At 56.3% G+C, this 14,328-nt stretch overlaps 1 protein-coding gene across 9 annotated transcripts in view; it reads right to left on the bottom strand.

Moving 5' to 3' along the window:
* Positions 1–1,099: 1,099 nt before the first annotated feature.
* DENND1A (DENN domain containing 1A) overlaps positions 1,100–14,328 on the bottom strand; it is a 499,384-nt gene continuing 486,155 nt past the window's right edge. For 4 of the 9 annotated variants that reach the window (XM_069476764.1, XM_069476762.1, XM_069476760.1 and 1 more), the window contains 3 exons: positions 8,544–8,672; positions 5,175–5,433; positions 1,100–4,133 (listed from right to left, as the gene is read on the bottom strand). In XM_069476764.1, coding sequence (XP_069332865.1) covers positions 2,916–4,133; positions 5,175–5,433; positions 8,544–8,672 — 1,606 coding nt within the window. In that variant the 3' untranslated portion in view covers positions 1,100–2,915. The remainder of the gene's footprint in view (positions 4,134–5,174; positions 5,434–8,543; positions 8,673–14,328) is intronic. The other 5 variants (XM_069476759.1, XM_069476757.1, XM_069476765.1 and 2 more) reach the window with 3 other exon arrangements.

Raw genomic sequence — 14,328 nt, forward strand, 5'->3', positions numbered from 1 at the left:
CAGAGAGAGGCTGGGAGGGAGGGCCCTGAACGCTGGCTGAGCGGCTTGCTTGGGCCTCATCCTTTGGAGGTGGGACCACCTTTGCCACAACTCTCTCCACAACCCCTAGGAAAGAGGGGAGGAAGCGTCTGTTACCCTCAGCTGGTTCCTACTTTAATTTGTTGAAGTCAGGAATTTGCCAAACCCATGTTAGTTGCAGACCTCCTAAGATAGTTTATGTGGAACCCCAGCATATAGATAAAGCTGGCTGCCCTTTTTTTTGGAGACAGTCTTGCTCTGTCGCCCTGGGTAGAGTGCAGTGACGTCATCATAGCTCACTACAGCCTCCAACTCCTGGGCTCCAGCGATCCTCCTGCCTCAGCCTCCTGAGTAGCTGGGACTACAGGTGGATGCCATGATCCCCAGCTAATTTTTCTATTCTTTTTTTTTTTTTTTTAAGTAGAGAGGGGGTCTCGCTCTTGCTTAGGCTGGTCTTGAACTCCTGAGCTCAAGCAATCCTCCGGCTTTGGCCTCCCAGAGTGCTAGGATTACAGGCTGGCTGCTCTTTTTCGGGAAGCCCCGTGTCCTCTTCTCCCTTGCTCCTGTGGGTTCTGGGTGCTTGTCATTTTCAGGGTCAGCCCTGGGACAGGGGGAGCACAGCCAGGTCATGGGCAGATTGGGGTGTGTGTTTAACGCCCACTGTGGGTGATCGATTGGTCCAGATCTCCCCTCCAAACACAAGTACCCAACAGAGGGGCAGATTCCAGGTTCTGCTCTTGCTGAGAGATCTGTGGGGGCGACTTGTCAGGTATCCTTCTGAACTTGTCCTTTTCTGGAGCCTGGGTGTCCTCAACACCACTGGGGGCCTGTCGCCTGCTCTATGATCCTGGCAGGGCTGTGCAGGCCTGTCACCAGCTCGCCCCTGTGCCCTGCTTGTGAGGGAAAGGGGTGAACTGGATTAGAGCCCTGCGTGGGCACAGGCTTGGGAGGCCACTGAATCCTTCCCTAGGCGCTCCGCACCTGGCCGCCACCTCTGCAGGAGGTGGTGGTGAAGAAGCCGAGAGCCCACATGGAGGCTCCTGTCCCCACAGAGCTCCTTCAAGGACACAGATGCCAGCCTTTTCCTAAGAAGATTTTATTGAATGCACACACAAAGTTCCTCCTTGGGTTTGCAAGTTCAATGCGGCAAGTGAAGAGACAGCAGTGCTCACGTGAACACGGGGCCCTGCCCCCAGCCCCAGCACAGCCAGGGAGACTGTGGGGCCGCCTGCCCTGGGGCTGCCCAGCACCTCTTTTCTCATCCTGACCTGTCCCAGATGGGCCTGTGGGTCTGCCCTGGGTCGGGGGCAGAACTGGAATCTGCGCTGAAACACTAGTGTCGAGGAGACGCCCACTGGCCCAGGCGCGACATGGCTTCCCCAGCAGCCAGAGAACACTCACCAGACGGTAAGAGAAGCCCTGGCCAGCTGGGCCACAGCGGACCCAGGACGGGCTGTGTGCTGGACTGGCCATCAGGCCTCAGCACGCACCGCAGCCTCTCAGACACACAGGAGGCTCCCTGGCGTGACAGGGACCTCCAGGGACCCCCTGGGCTCCATCAGACACCCTGGGTAGACTGTATGTCTGACCATTCACAAATAGGAAATGAGAAACCCGGTCAAAATGCTCACAATTTCCTGCATGTCTCAGATGGTTGTTTTCTTAAATGGTTGGGCCATACTTTAACTTGCTTTATGGAAATGAATCAATTTCAAGATTCATCAAATCAATAAGGTAAAAAGGAAAAGAAAGATAAAACAAACAATAACAAGACATTTCAATCTAACTTTGGTGACGTTGGCCTCAGGAATTGCTGTGCTGGCCAGAAGCTCGGGACAGGTGGGGAGGGACAGGCTTCTGGAGCTGCTCCTGCCTCCAGGCTGAAAGGAGCCTCCAGACCACCAGGACCCTGGAGAAGGGGCCCAGGGCCACCACCCTGTCCCAGCCCAGGGAGCCCGGACTGCCACGTCAATCTGCGACGTTAAGCTTGGCCTTTGAGTTGAAATCTGGGATGTTCCTTCTCAGCTTTGCCCATGAAACCCCAAGTGACAATAGGCTGAGCCCAGCTTTGATGGTGACAGGAGAGACAAGAAGAACTGGAAGTATCAGAGTGACAGAGGGCTGGACAAGGGCTGAGGATTCCTCCTAACTCACTGAGATTTGTGGGTTTCTATTTTTCTTCCACAAATCAGAGTTGCTGGTGCCTGGCCCCCATGCAGGGTGGCTGGGGCTGGGTTTGGCTATCAAAGGGGAGCCCAAGATCCTTCGGCACCCAGATCCTACCAGGCCAGAAACAGCTGAAGTTTGGGGTTGGGGTGAAGACTCAGGAAAGAACGCATGTGCATATTGCTAGAGAGGGTTTGGAAATGCCCCGCCAGTGAGATCCTCCACCCGGGAGCAGTCCTGACTTCAAACCCCCAAATCACCTGTGTCTCGTGCAGACGAGCCCACACTTGAGGGTAACACTGACTCCTGTGCCCGTCCAGGTGGGGCGTGCAGGGCTGGGCTGCGGTAGGGAGAGGAGAGCTGGGCTCAGGAGGAGAGGCTTTGCGGAGCCTTGTGGGATGTTTCTGGAGGGAAGGAGGGTAGGATGTGGTCTGGGCAATCACTGGCCCAGCTGACTGACCTCCTTAGTGCAAAACCCAGTAGGGGTGCTGAGGGGCCATGGCCGGGTGGGACGGGTGCCCAGGGGCTGGGTTGATTCCTAGGCCAGAACTGGCGCCATTCCCTCCGAGATGGGCAGTGGGTGTGGAGACCAGGGCGTCAGGGGGTGGCAGAGAGGGGTCCCATCCCTACCCACCGGCAGAACCTGGACAGAACCAGTGGCAGGGGAGCCTCGGAGCCACAGCAGTGGGCGACGCACACTCAGGCTTGGCTCGCCTGCCCTCAGGCCTGGCTCACTCGAAGGTCTCCCACTGCTTCCTGAGCTGCTCCACCGAGCCTGGGGCCGGGGCCGGGGCCGGGGCCGGGGCCGGGGCCGGGCTCACGTCTTGCTTGGTCTTCTGCAACAAATCCTCAAAGGGGTCTCTGGCCTGCTGAGGAGCAGAGGGCCGCAGTGCAGGCTCCAGGCCCTGGGGGGGTCTGGGAGGCAGAAGGGGGGCGTCTCCTGGCCTCAGGGCCAGCCCCTGCTTGGCCTCAGCAGCCCTGGCACTGGAGCGGGCCAGGGGCAACGTTCGGATCCTCGAGGGTGCGACTGCTGGGGGCCCCAGCGGCTGCAGGGGGCTGGTGTGGGCGCCCACGGGCATCTGGCCGAAGAGGTTGGGCATGGAGAGGGCAGACAGGTTGGGCTGAGACCTGTGAGGGGTGCAGAAGCCAGCACCGGACAGCAGGAGGCCAGGCGCAAAAGCTGGCCCCAGGGAGGTCGGAGGGGCCCCGAAAGGCCCAGCTGGTGAGGAGACCAGGGGCAGGGCAGGTGGGGCCACTGGCATGGCTGGGACAAAGGGGTTGAGTGGTGGCTGTGGGAACGCGGTGGGGGTCCCTGCAGGGGGAAAGCTGAACTGGGGGGTGAATGGGGTGGCTACATTTGGGGTGACAGGGCATGGTGGAAAGGTGCTGCCTGGCCAGGCTGTGTTAAGTGGGTCCAGGAGGGCGAGCAGGGCGTCGCTGTCGGTGCCCGCAGCCCCTGGGGCTGGGCTGAGCGGCTGGAGCAGTTCAGTGGGGCCTTGGGGAGCAACACTGGGGAGGAGCCCTGGGAACAGGGCTGGGCTCAGGGCGGCTCTCCTCTCCCGATCCACCTGCAGCCGCTCTGGGAAGTCACCGAGTGGGGTGCTGGCAGCCTGGAGCTTGGCCGGGCGGGCAGTGGGCGGTGGAGGCACGATGCCCAGCTCTGGGGTCTTCCTGCCCTGGGGCCGGGGAATGGTGATGCTGCCTGGAGTGGGGGTGGGCGCCTCCTCCTTGTCACTGGGGTTCAGGATGCTGTCCCGGTTCTGGGGCCTTCGGGGCAGGGCTAGGGAGTTCCCGAGCAGGACGGAGGGCTTCTCGGGGGAGGCAGCTGGGGGCTTGCTGGGGATGGCCATGTCGTCCTGGCCCAGGCTCCACAGCTTGTTGTACGGGTGGGCAAGCTTCAAGGCCACCATCATCCCACGGCGACTCTCGCTCCCGCCCAGGTCCAGTCTCTGTTGGGAGGGAACGAGGGAAGCAGTGACCATAGGGGACAGACGGGAAGGAAGGGTGTGCCCATTGCCATGCCCCCCCTGTGTGCCGGGTGTGTGCTCCCAGGTGTGTGGCCAGGTAACTTCCTGGACTTGGAGCAGTTGGGGGCTCCCCAGGTCACCAGCAGAACGCAGGTCTGTCTGGACTCCAAGCCCAGGCTTTTCTCACTGTGTGGCACAAAGGGATTTGGGACAAAGCTCTTGTCCTTTCACGCCAGAGGTTGCCAAGCAGTTTTAGGAACGAGACTGCGTCGACCGGCAAGGGGGGGCCCTTTTTACTTTCCAGAGCGCACAGCACCTTCTGTCGCCATGAGCCCCAGGGCGAGGGAGGCGCAGGGCTGGTGGAAGGCACTCTGGCGAGGGAGACAGTGGGAGGACGGGATTCGAGCGCTGGCTCTGCCACTTACATGCGAGGCGACCTGGGCCGGTCACTCCCTTTCTCTTGGCCTGAGCTTCCCCACTCCCCGTAGGGGACACTCGTCAACTGCTAGAATCGTGGGAGCGTTGTGGATCCCACCATGGGACCCCGTGACTGCTAAGTCAGCAGCTTTCAATTGCAAGTGAGGAAACTGAGGCCCAGAGAGGGGATGTGATGGGTTGGGAGTCACAACGGAAATTAGTAGTCACACAGGAATAATCCAGAATGTGGACTTCTGATCCAAAAGCTCTTGTCAGGAGCCTCGGTGGGGATGGGAACCATCCCAGTTCTAGCAGTGGCTAAAGCCCTGCCTGGAGGCCTGGGGGATAGCAGCCTGGGGCACCAGCCCACCTCTGTCTGAGGCACACACAGAAGCGGGGGACAGCTTTCCACCAGGCTCCAGCATCTTCTCTAGTCATCACTGTTAGGGTGGTCTGGCTGCTGGGTGGGGTTTGCAGTCAGACTGACCCCAGGCATTGCCTGAGGACCTTGGAAAAGTCACGGTTTCTCCTTTGGTCTCTTCCGCTGTCACATGGGTGACCCGCCTTAGGTGTGCAAAGCAGACGCCCTCCCTACAGACACCATACCTGATAGTCAAAGGTCCCTGGCTGCTCCCTCAGGTCTTTGGGGGCCCGGAGGTCCTCCAAGCTCTTGGCCTGGCCCAGCGGCTGCAGGGGGGCCTCCATGTCCAGGCTGCTGAAGACGTCTTCCAGAAGGTCAATGCTGGCGGCCCGGTCAGGGGGAGCTGGGGCAGGGCCCAAGGGCTTCCGCGCTCGCTGCTCCGGACTCTCCACCTCGTCGCCGTCCGCACTGTCTGACTCCTTGAGCGTCCGATAGGGCTGTGGCCTGGGAAGAGACAGAGCAGGCTTGACCCTCCCGCCCAGGGCCTTCACGGAAGAGCGAGTAGCTCCAGCCCCTGAGAACCTCTAGTCCTTGAAGAGCCTGCCCAGGAGCCTTCGGGACATAAGAGTGTCCTGGGGTCCCCACGAGGGCAGGCATCTGGGTGGCGGCGACGGTGCAAGCTGGCCACTCTGACAGACCTGGGGCTGTGACCTCGGGCCAGGTGCTTCGGCTGCTCTCACTCACAGCCAAAGGGACCCACTTTGTTTCCTGCAAACCACGGGTCCTTTCACTAAACTGGCTGGTGGGCTTGCGAGCCGTTCAGATAAGGTGTGGGGAGTGATGGGACCAGAGGGGAACTGCAGGCGGGCAGATGTGTCCTGCTCCCCGACCCCCGTTTGGTGACCGACAAGTAGCCGAAGACCCGGGTCCTGTACACACACAGCTCACGGGGAAACTTGAGGGCAGAACCCCAGGACCCTCAGGGGAATCGTCTGGGCCTCAGCTGCTGCTGACTTTGGTTCTGGTCGTGCCATCTCTTGTCACTTAACCTCTCTGGGCCTCAGCTGCTCAGGTGGGGGTGGTGACCACACGAGCAAATGCGGTGCCTGGCACACAGCAGACACGCAGAGGCTGGTCACAGCATCACTAACCCTCCAGTGAGCGTGGCTGCCACTTGGGCCCCGTGCTAGCAGCTTTCCGTACATTCACGCTCAAAACCCTGCAGCCGACCCAAGCGTCGGTAACAACGGGTTCCGCTTGCCTGCCTTTCCCACTGACCTGAGCCCCGGGGCGCCACTGGGTACGCGGAGAGGCTGAGCCTGCATAAACCCTGACCTCTGGTGGAGCCCCGGCAGGCATCGCATCTTGCCACCTCTAAGCGCTGGGCGGGGCTGGGGGTGGCCCCGGGTCTGACAGAGACGTGCGCGTGGCGCTGGTGAGGTGGGGCAAGGGCGCCACCTGCCGGCCAGGAGCAGGCCTGCGCCGAAGGCCCAGGAAGGAACCGTGGCGGGGACAGACCCCCAACTACCAGCAGGGACGCCGTCAGACGGTACTGTCTCCCTGCAACGTGCAAGTAGGACTCACAGCCCCACTTTACAGATGAGACCTGTAAGCTCAGAGAAGTTAAATAACACCCTCTGGCACAATGCGCCCAGAAGAGATGGAAATGGAAGCCCAGTTCCAGAGAATTCAAAAGTCCCTCCTTCACTCTGACTGAGGGATTAAAGACCCTTTAATCAAGTTTGAATACAATGAATGGGATAAAGAAAATTAAGTCGTTGTGCTTCTAAACGTAAGGAAATAGTGTTTTTTTTAAACTCATTTTGTTGAGTCAGGATGGGCCAATTCCTTTTTAAGCGCATACACACGAAGGCCTGCACTAACCTTTGAGGTCATGGGCTAAGAAAGTGAACACTAAACATTCTTAAATAATTAAAGCCTCAGTTAATTCAAAGCGAACGTGATGGGGCTGGGCCTTGGACTTGACCTGCTGGGATCCTTGGTGGGAGCTGGGTGATACCCAAGTACGGTGCCTTTTTCTGCAAGGTGATTTTAGGTTGACACATGGATAAATATTTCTTATTCCAATGGTTTTATTTTTATTCTAATTAGAAATAGAAATAATAATTAATACATTAAACCTATGATATAGATATTGTTTCATAGGACAAGGCTAATTTTTAAAAATTTTAAAAGAAAAAAAATCTGAGCATGGTGGCTCATGCCCATAATCCCAGCACTTTGGGAGGCCAAGGCAGGAGGATCACTTGAGGTCAGGAGTTCAAGACCAGCCTGTGTAACACAGCGAGACCCCATCTCTACAAAAAATTAAAAAAGTAGCTGGGTGTGGTGGTGTGCACCTGTAGTCCCAGCTACTCAGGAGGCTGAGGTGGGAGGATCGCGTGAGCCCAGGAGTTTGAGGTTACAGTGAGCTGTGATCATGCCACTGCACTCTAGTCTGGGCAACAGAGCGAGGCCCTGTCTCTTAAGGGGGGGAAAAAAAGTCTAAAGAGAAAGATTCAGTGTACAGAAAAGGTAGCATGTGATGCTTGGGCAACACTGACTTAGGCCACGACTTTCTAATTGAGGGCATCAGGAGGGGATTGACTTGCCCGGGTCCCAGGTGACCTGGTGTCAGGAAAGGGCCAGGACCCTCCTACCGTGCGGGGACAGTGGCAGGAGGCACTGCAGTCTGGGGTTTGTAAGGTCCCTAGAGGAACCCAGGGGCAGGGACTTGATGCAGGGGACTTCTGCTGGGGTTTAGGAACAGGGAGGGCATGAAAGGGGGTGTGAAGAGGGGGGGGAAACGTTTCCTCTTCGGCTAAAACAACCACTGCCCAGAAGGCTGTCCTGAGCGAGCACTGTGGGCGTTCAGCAAAGGGCCGTTTTCCTTCCCTTAAAGGCTCCCATGGACAACACACAACCTTGCTAACAAACAAAAACAGACAAAACCTGTCTCTCTGCTCAGTCCCAGCTCTGGAGAACTTGTGGGTGGAGGGGCAAGAACTGGCAAAGAAAGGAGGACTATAAAAGCTTAACTTTGGGGGGAGTGGGAGGATTGTGGGTGAACCTTTTTTTTCTTTTTTAAAATTGCTATTTGTAATTGGTATGAAGCTTAGGCTATAAATAATAATGATAAAAATTATCTTTAAAAAGTCAGGCAGATCAGAACATTTGGGTATGCTGGCATTAATATATACATTCCATATTAGTAAAGTTTTGTTTTTTTCTTCATTTACAATATAACTCCTCTTCTCCATGGCTTTCCAAGATGTGCTGAGATAAACAAGGACTTGAGGATCACTAATTGCATTAACCTCCAAGCCAATTTTCCCTCATAAGGAAAGGGGACCCCTGCTGCCGTCTCGCCCTCTCGCCCCACTCCATCGTCACAGCACCCGTAGGGCAGACAGAATGATGCCCTGAGAGGAAGAGCAGGCACATGGAGGTGACGTCCACCTTGCACGTTGCCACCGGGGCACTGGCAGGCAGCAGCTCCAAACACCCCTCCCCCCCATGCAAGGGCAAGCAGCACCCCCCCCCGCCACCACCACCATGCAGCCCCCAAGAGTCACCAAGCCATGCTCAGGGAAATGGAAGAAGGAAGGAGAGACCATTCAAAGGGAGCAGAGAAGAAAAAGCTCTCGGTGAAGCCAGAGCTCGGGCCCTCTTCCCGCTGGCATTCATCGTCAGAGGAGTCTTCGGAGAGGAAGACCGCATAGTGTCTCAGGGGCTTTACCAGGCTGGGGCGGAGGAAGACAAAAGAGAAGAGAAAGGCAGTTAGGGGCGCCGTCGGAACTCCATGTGCGGGTGGAGGAGGGCTCTGGGCTCCGTGCCTGGCCCTGGCCTCCCTCTGCCAGCCCGTGGTGGCGGCTCCTGGGAGAAAGCCTGAGGGGCCCCAGGGTGAGGACGCTGGTCCCAGATGGAAAAGAAACTGTGGATGCGCCATGTGTGCCAAGAGCCTTAAACTCATGATCCGTCATCGCTGACCTAGTAATTACACCCATTTGGATAACTCTAAATGTAGCAAAGGATTATGCCCAAAGATGTTCATTACTGCTGTTTATAATATTAAAACATGAAGCCACCCATTTTCTGCAACAGGAATCTGCGCAGTGGCTGAATGCTGTCTTCGCATTGACAAAATGTTTGTAAAGAATCAGGAAGCACAACTGCGATTACACTGCACTGTCTCCTCTACTTACGGGAAAATGCATGGAAAAAAGACAGGAAAGGCACGTGCCTAAATGTCAGTAACAGCTAGTGCGACCGCGGGTGGTTTCCATGTCTCGTACATTTCCTACAATGAGCACATCTACTTCAGTAATCAGGAAAAAATAAAAAATAAAGAAGTTAAAGAAAAAGTGAGCCATGTGGAAGAGCATCGCGAGAAGGCCCTTTTCTGATTAGCGGCTGCTCTCTGGAGTTTGCCTCAGATGCCTCTTCAGAGAGTCTTTTTCATCTGTGATGTAGAAATTAAATATTCATTGTTATAAAAAATGCATCTCCCTTGTCAGCCACCTGTGAGCTCTACCTCTGTAAACACAAACACGTACACAGGCCAGAGCAACTCCAAGCCGGCCTCCTGTGAATCATATACCGACCAGGGCCTGCGAGAGGCCGTGTGCTCAGGAGAGAGGAGCTGGACCGGGCAGACCTGGGTTCAAATCCTGGCTCAGGTGCCAGGGAGCAGGTGCTCCACACGCCTGCCCCAGTCACGGGCTGGGCTTGCTCTGAGGCGATGGTGAAGTTGGGGAGAGGGTGGGGTGGGAGACACCGGGCGCCTGAGAGCGGCTCTCCTCTCTCCTCTCCCCCAGCCAAAGCAGTCTCCTGTCTTTGCTTTATATGGCAGGAATTCCTTTAAGGTTTTATTTCAGGAAAGGGCAATGTATTCAAGAAAAGGACACGAGAACCACAACTGGAGGGTAAATGAGGGACAGCCGCTGCCCCCTGGGATTGGGCGAGTGGGTTGTGCCTGGGCTCTCCTGCGACCCACCATGGCTGCTGCTAAGGCAGTTGTACCCAGAGCTGGCTGCCTGCACGCTCACACCAGAACCTTCACTTCTGCGTGTCGTCCCCAGGGGCTGGCCAGGCGAAGAGAAGCCCTTAGCCCAGGGTCACACCCCGGGGAGGTGGCGAGTCACAGCGCTTGGCTCCTCTCTGCTCCCAGGCCGCCTTGCTGGCTGTTAGGGGTGAGCACACATCAGTCCTTCCTGGCCTAGACAGGGCATCGGCCCAGGAACGTTTTCCTCTGGGCTCAGCGGAGGGGGCAGGAAGATCTGACCCTCGGGAACGTGCCCTGGCCAGCTGTGAGGCCAGGCTGCTCGCTCCTGCTCCGTCCACAGCAAACAAGGCGGAGCAGAAAGGCCCCCTCCACACAGCCACTGGAGTCCTGTTCTGAATCACAAACCTGACCTTGTCACTCTCCTGCTTAAAACCTGCACGCCTGCCATCGTGAATCACAATTCTGCCGCAATTGGTTGTGTGGTGAGTAAATACGTCCATTGAGTAAACTGTTCGGAATAAGAATGTCCAGACGTTTGCAGAATGGCTTGTCTGTTTAACACTTAGGGGGCCTGCTCCCCTGAGCCGGCGGAGGGTGGGCAGCCCTGGGCTCATGCTCCACTCTGGGGAGCGGCTGTGTCAAGTGCGAGCTCCGAGCGGGGCAGACTGCATGCTGCATGTGGGCTCTGCCTGCCTCTGCGGCCTCCTGCCGGCACCCCTGCACTGTAGCCACGGTTCCGTCTGAGGAATGCTCGTCTCTGAGCACACAGGGCCCTTCACACTCCCCCTGTCTCCTCTGCCTGGTGCTCTGACTGCTCTTCAGTCTTGAAGATTCAGCTCAAATGGCACTTCTAGGAAGCCCCCTGGAGCTCCCAGCTGGAGTTTTCCCCCCAGATGGAGAAAGCGCTCTCTGGCTGGGTGTCTCAGTGCTTCATAGATACCATTTAACCTCTTGCAATTCTGTTTTCGAGTGAGCTACCCCAGGGCAGGCGTCCGCTCGCTCTCTCTCCCACCTGTTGGGGGCGGGGTGCTCAGCAACTGAAGGAAGGAAAGCCAGCATGCTGGGGGCCCAGTGCCACCCACTGTCCTGGAGCCCCGCCACATCACATGGCTCCTTTCCCCAGTGTGCGGTTGTGGCTTAAAAGGGTCCCCTCTCTGTCCTCGAGACACTAGGACATGAAGAATGGGACCACATTAGGGCGTGAGGGTGTCAGGTATACAGGGGCAGGCAGAAGCCTCAGGAAAGTGTTAAAATGAGATCCACAAGCAGGCACTGTGCCGGGGCTTTACGCATGTCATTTCTACCCCTCACAAGAGCCTAGCAGGAAGGTGTCACTGTACTGATTTGATGGAGAGCGAGTCCATCCATCCATCCGGACACCGACCAAGAGGCACTTTCCGCCTGCTCGCTGTGCGCAGACCCAGGCAGCCGAGCCCTGGGGAACCACTCGTGAAGAAGAATGAAGTGACCAAGTGACCCAGCCAGGAAGTGGCGAGCAGGGATTCCAGCCCTCACTGTGTCAGCAGGGCTGATGGTGGACATACACACAAGGGGACACTAGCCCCGACTTGTGTCAAACAGTGAGGCTCTCGAGTGGCCCTCACAGCCATCTTGAATGCCCTTCTGACACCCATCCAGGCATGGGCACCTCCACTGCTTTGACAGGAAAGCACAGATCACAGCTTGGCATGCTAGTGGAATGCCACTAAACCTGCCAGGAATTTCTGGATTCATATAAGAGCAAGGAGTCTTTGTGCTGGGCTGGATGTTGGCTTCATTAAATCAGGCTGCTGCAGTTCAGGTCACTGTCAAAACCCAGTGCCTCCAGGCTGGTGTGACTGCAGAGGGCGGCTGGGGGCCTCAGGTTCCAGCTCATGAACCACTCTCCTCCTCCTGCAGCCGGCTCTTCTGGCCGGGCCAGGCTGGGTGGGCAGCGGCTTCCACAAGAGGCCCAGGTTGTCTCCTGAGCATACCGCCTGTCTCTTGAGAGTGGCAAGGCACCCAGGTGAGAAGTCTGCCATGTGCTGTGGTCAGAACAGACCTTTGTTGGGTCCAGGCCACACGGATGATGACGATGACACTAGCGGTACTTACAAGCCTTGGCTGAAATGCTGTCCATATAATTTCTCACGAATTCCTTATCACTCTCCATTTTGCAGACAAAGAAACCAAGGCTCAGAGAGGGGGAGTCACTTGCCAGGGGTCACACAGCAGCTAAAGGTAGAGCCGGGAGCTGAATCTGGATTTGCCTGACTCTAAACCACTACGGGATTCTGCCTCTTCAGTTTCCTGCATCTGAAACAATGAAATAAGAGGTGGGGTGTTTCCTCTCTTACTTTTAATGAAAGATGAGATTTCAAAATAAACTTATTTAAATTCAGCTGCTCATGTTCTCCCATGAAACATACAGTCAGATATTTGTCAGAGATAAAGGATGAACCATCGAAAACGTCCAGGCTTAAATTTTTTATTAGCTTAAGGCAGAATATGAAAAAAAAAATGTACCTTTTCCCTCATTAACCCAATTCAGCTACTACCCTGCAGTCTGCCACCCACCACTTGCCTGGATTTTACTACACACAAAGAGCTGTCTGTGCAAAGGCAGGTCGTGGCAAACCCGGCTGCCCAGCGAGGGCTGCCGGAGCCTTGGCGAGAAAGCAAGCCGGGCCGTCCATCACCGCTCAGCCCTGCCGTCCCCCATGGCTGCCCCCGCCTCTGCCCACCTTGTCTCCGCGGAGTTCCCATGCAGATGACTTCCCGAACCCTTTCTAATGTTTGGTTTAACGTGTCGCCGGTTAGCGCGCGTGTGTGACAGTGGTGACAAGCGAGGCTGTTCCTTTTTAAATACCATGTCAGAGACACGGCGTCAGGAAGCGGGGACGTGCTCTGTGCTCTCCGCCGTGCCAGGATCGCACCAGCTTATTTTTTAATGAGGAAGATCTGCATCTCGAGAGTTTTTTTCATGTGTCACATCGCGTGGACAAATCAGCAGCACGTCACGCTGGCCCAAAATGAAATGCTGACAAATGTAGATATTTCAAATTTAATTGACATTTAAATGTACTTGAGATAAAGATGGGAAAAATCAGCAAGGACTTGGTCTCCGGAGGTAATGAAGGGGAGCTGGTGATCATTTTCCAAGGGATCATTTCACTCCAGCACAAAGGATCTGCACTTTGTAACGTCCGGGCCGTGCTGCATCCCCCGGCACGTGGCTCCAGTGGGCAGGGGCTGATGAGCAGGGACAGGCCCAGGACGAGGCCAGCTCCTGCCTGTCCAGGGGATGCCAGTCCGCCCAGCTGTCCAGCATCCTCCCTTTCCTGCCCGGTTCACCTCCCTGAACCTCATTCTCTTATCTGTAAAATGGAGATTCTACAGACCTCCTAAGAGTCTTATCATAAATGTTAAATGAAAATATTTGTAAAGGGCTTTGCAGAGTGCTTAGCACGTAGTGAATATTCAATTACCGTCCACATGCCACATTCACCTGCAACAAATAGATTCTGGGCATTTCTATCCTGCACAGCGTCTTCCCCAGGTGTTAAGGACGAATAAGGCGGTCCCTGCCTTCCCAGACCTCTCCAGTCAGGGTTAGCAGTCTCAGCGGGGCACATCTTAGCGCATCAGAATGGTCTGAGAAGTCCCATCTGGAGATCCCGCCTGCTTCCCTCCATGACCGTGACACAGCTAGCACTCTAGACCATGCCCTTGGCATGTGCGTGGGGGTGGGGCGGGGGGGGGGGAAACAGCTCTGACCAAGACTGAGGGATCTCTGGGAGAGACAGGGTGGTGCAGCACCCGAGAGGAAGCTCTAGAACTGGACTGCAGCTATTCCCTGGGTGACCCAGGGTAAGGGCTGGGACTGTTTTCAGGGAGGAAAAATTGGAGACAAATACAGGAATCTGCTGTGCAATAGGATCTTTGTACTCAGTAGTAGGTGAATATCTACATAAAAACAACAGCGAGAAGAATCATTGCTGCAACGGGTCAGACCAGCAAGGAGAGGGTGTTCTACCTGTCAGGTGAAGCGGTCAAGGGGAGATCGGTAAGTGTGGGAGACCAGGTCCTCCCCCGCAACTGGGGGCTTGTTCTGCCAGAGGACAGTGGTGGGGGTGTACATGGCTCAGGGCTCTTGAAGGGTGTCCACTTGGGAGGTGACATGGGAGCCGGGCTCTTAATCCTGAGTACAGCAGAGGTTGCTGGGGACCAGACAATGGCCTGGAGGTGTCTCTGAGAGGAGTGTGCACAGGGGACTTGACACTGGGGTGGGGCGTTCAAGAGAAGAGGCTGGAGGGGTTGGCAGGGACCAAGTAGGGGTGGAGGGACTTGAACCAGCACAAGGACCGAAGGACGTGTGGGGTCGGGGGTGATGTGAGGTGCAGGCGCAGTCAGAC

This window comes from Eulemur rufifrons, chromosome 7, assembly GCF_041146395.1.
Source record: "Eulemur rufifrons isolate Redbay chromosome 7, OSU_ERuf_1, whole genome shotgun sequence".
NCBI classification, from domain to species: Eukaryota; Metazoa; Chordata; class Mammalia; order Primates; family Lemuridae; genus Eulemur; species Eulemur rufifrons.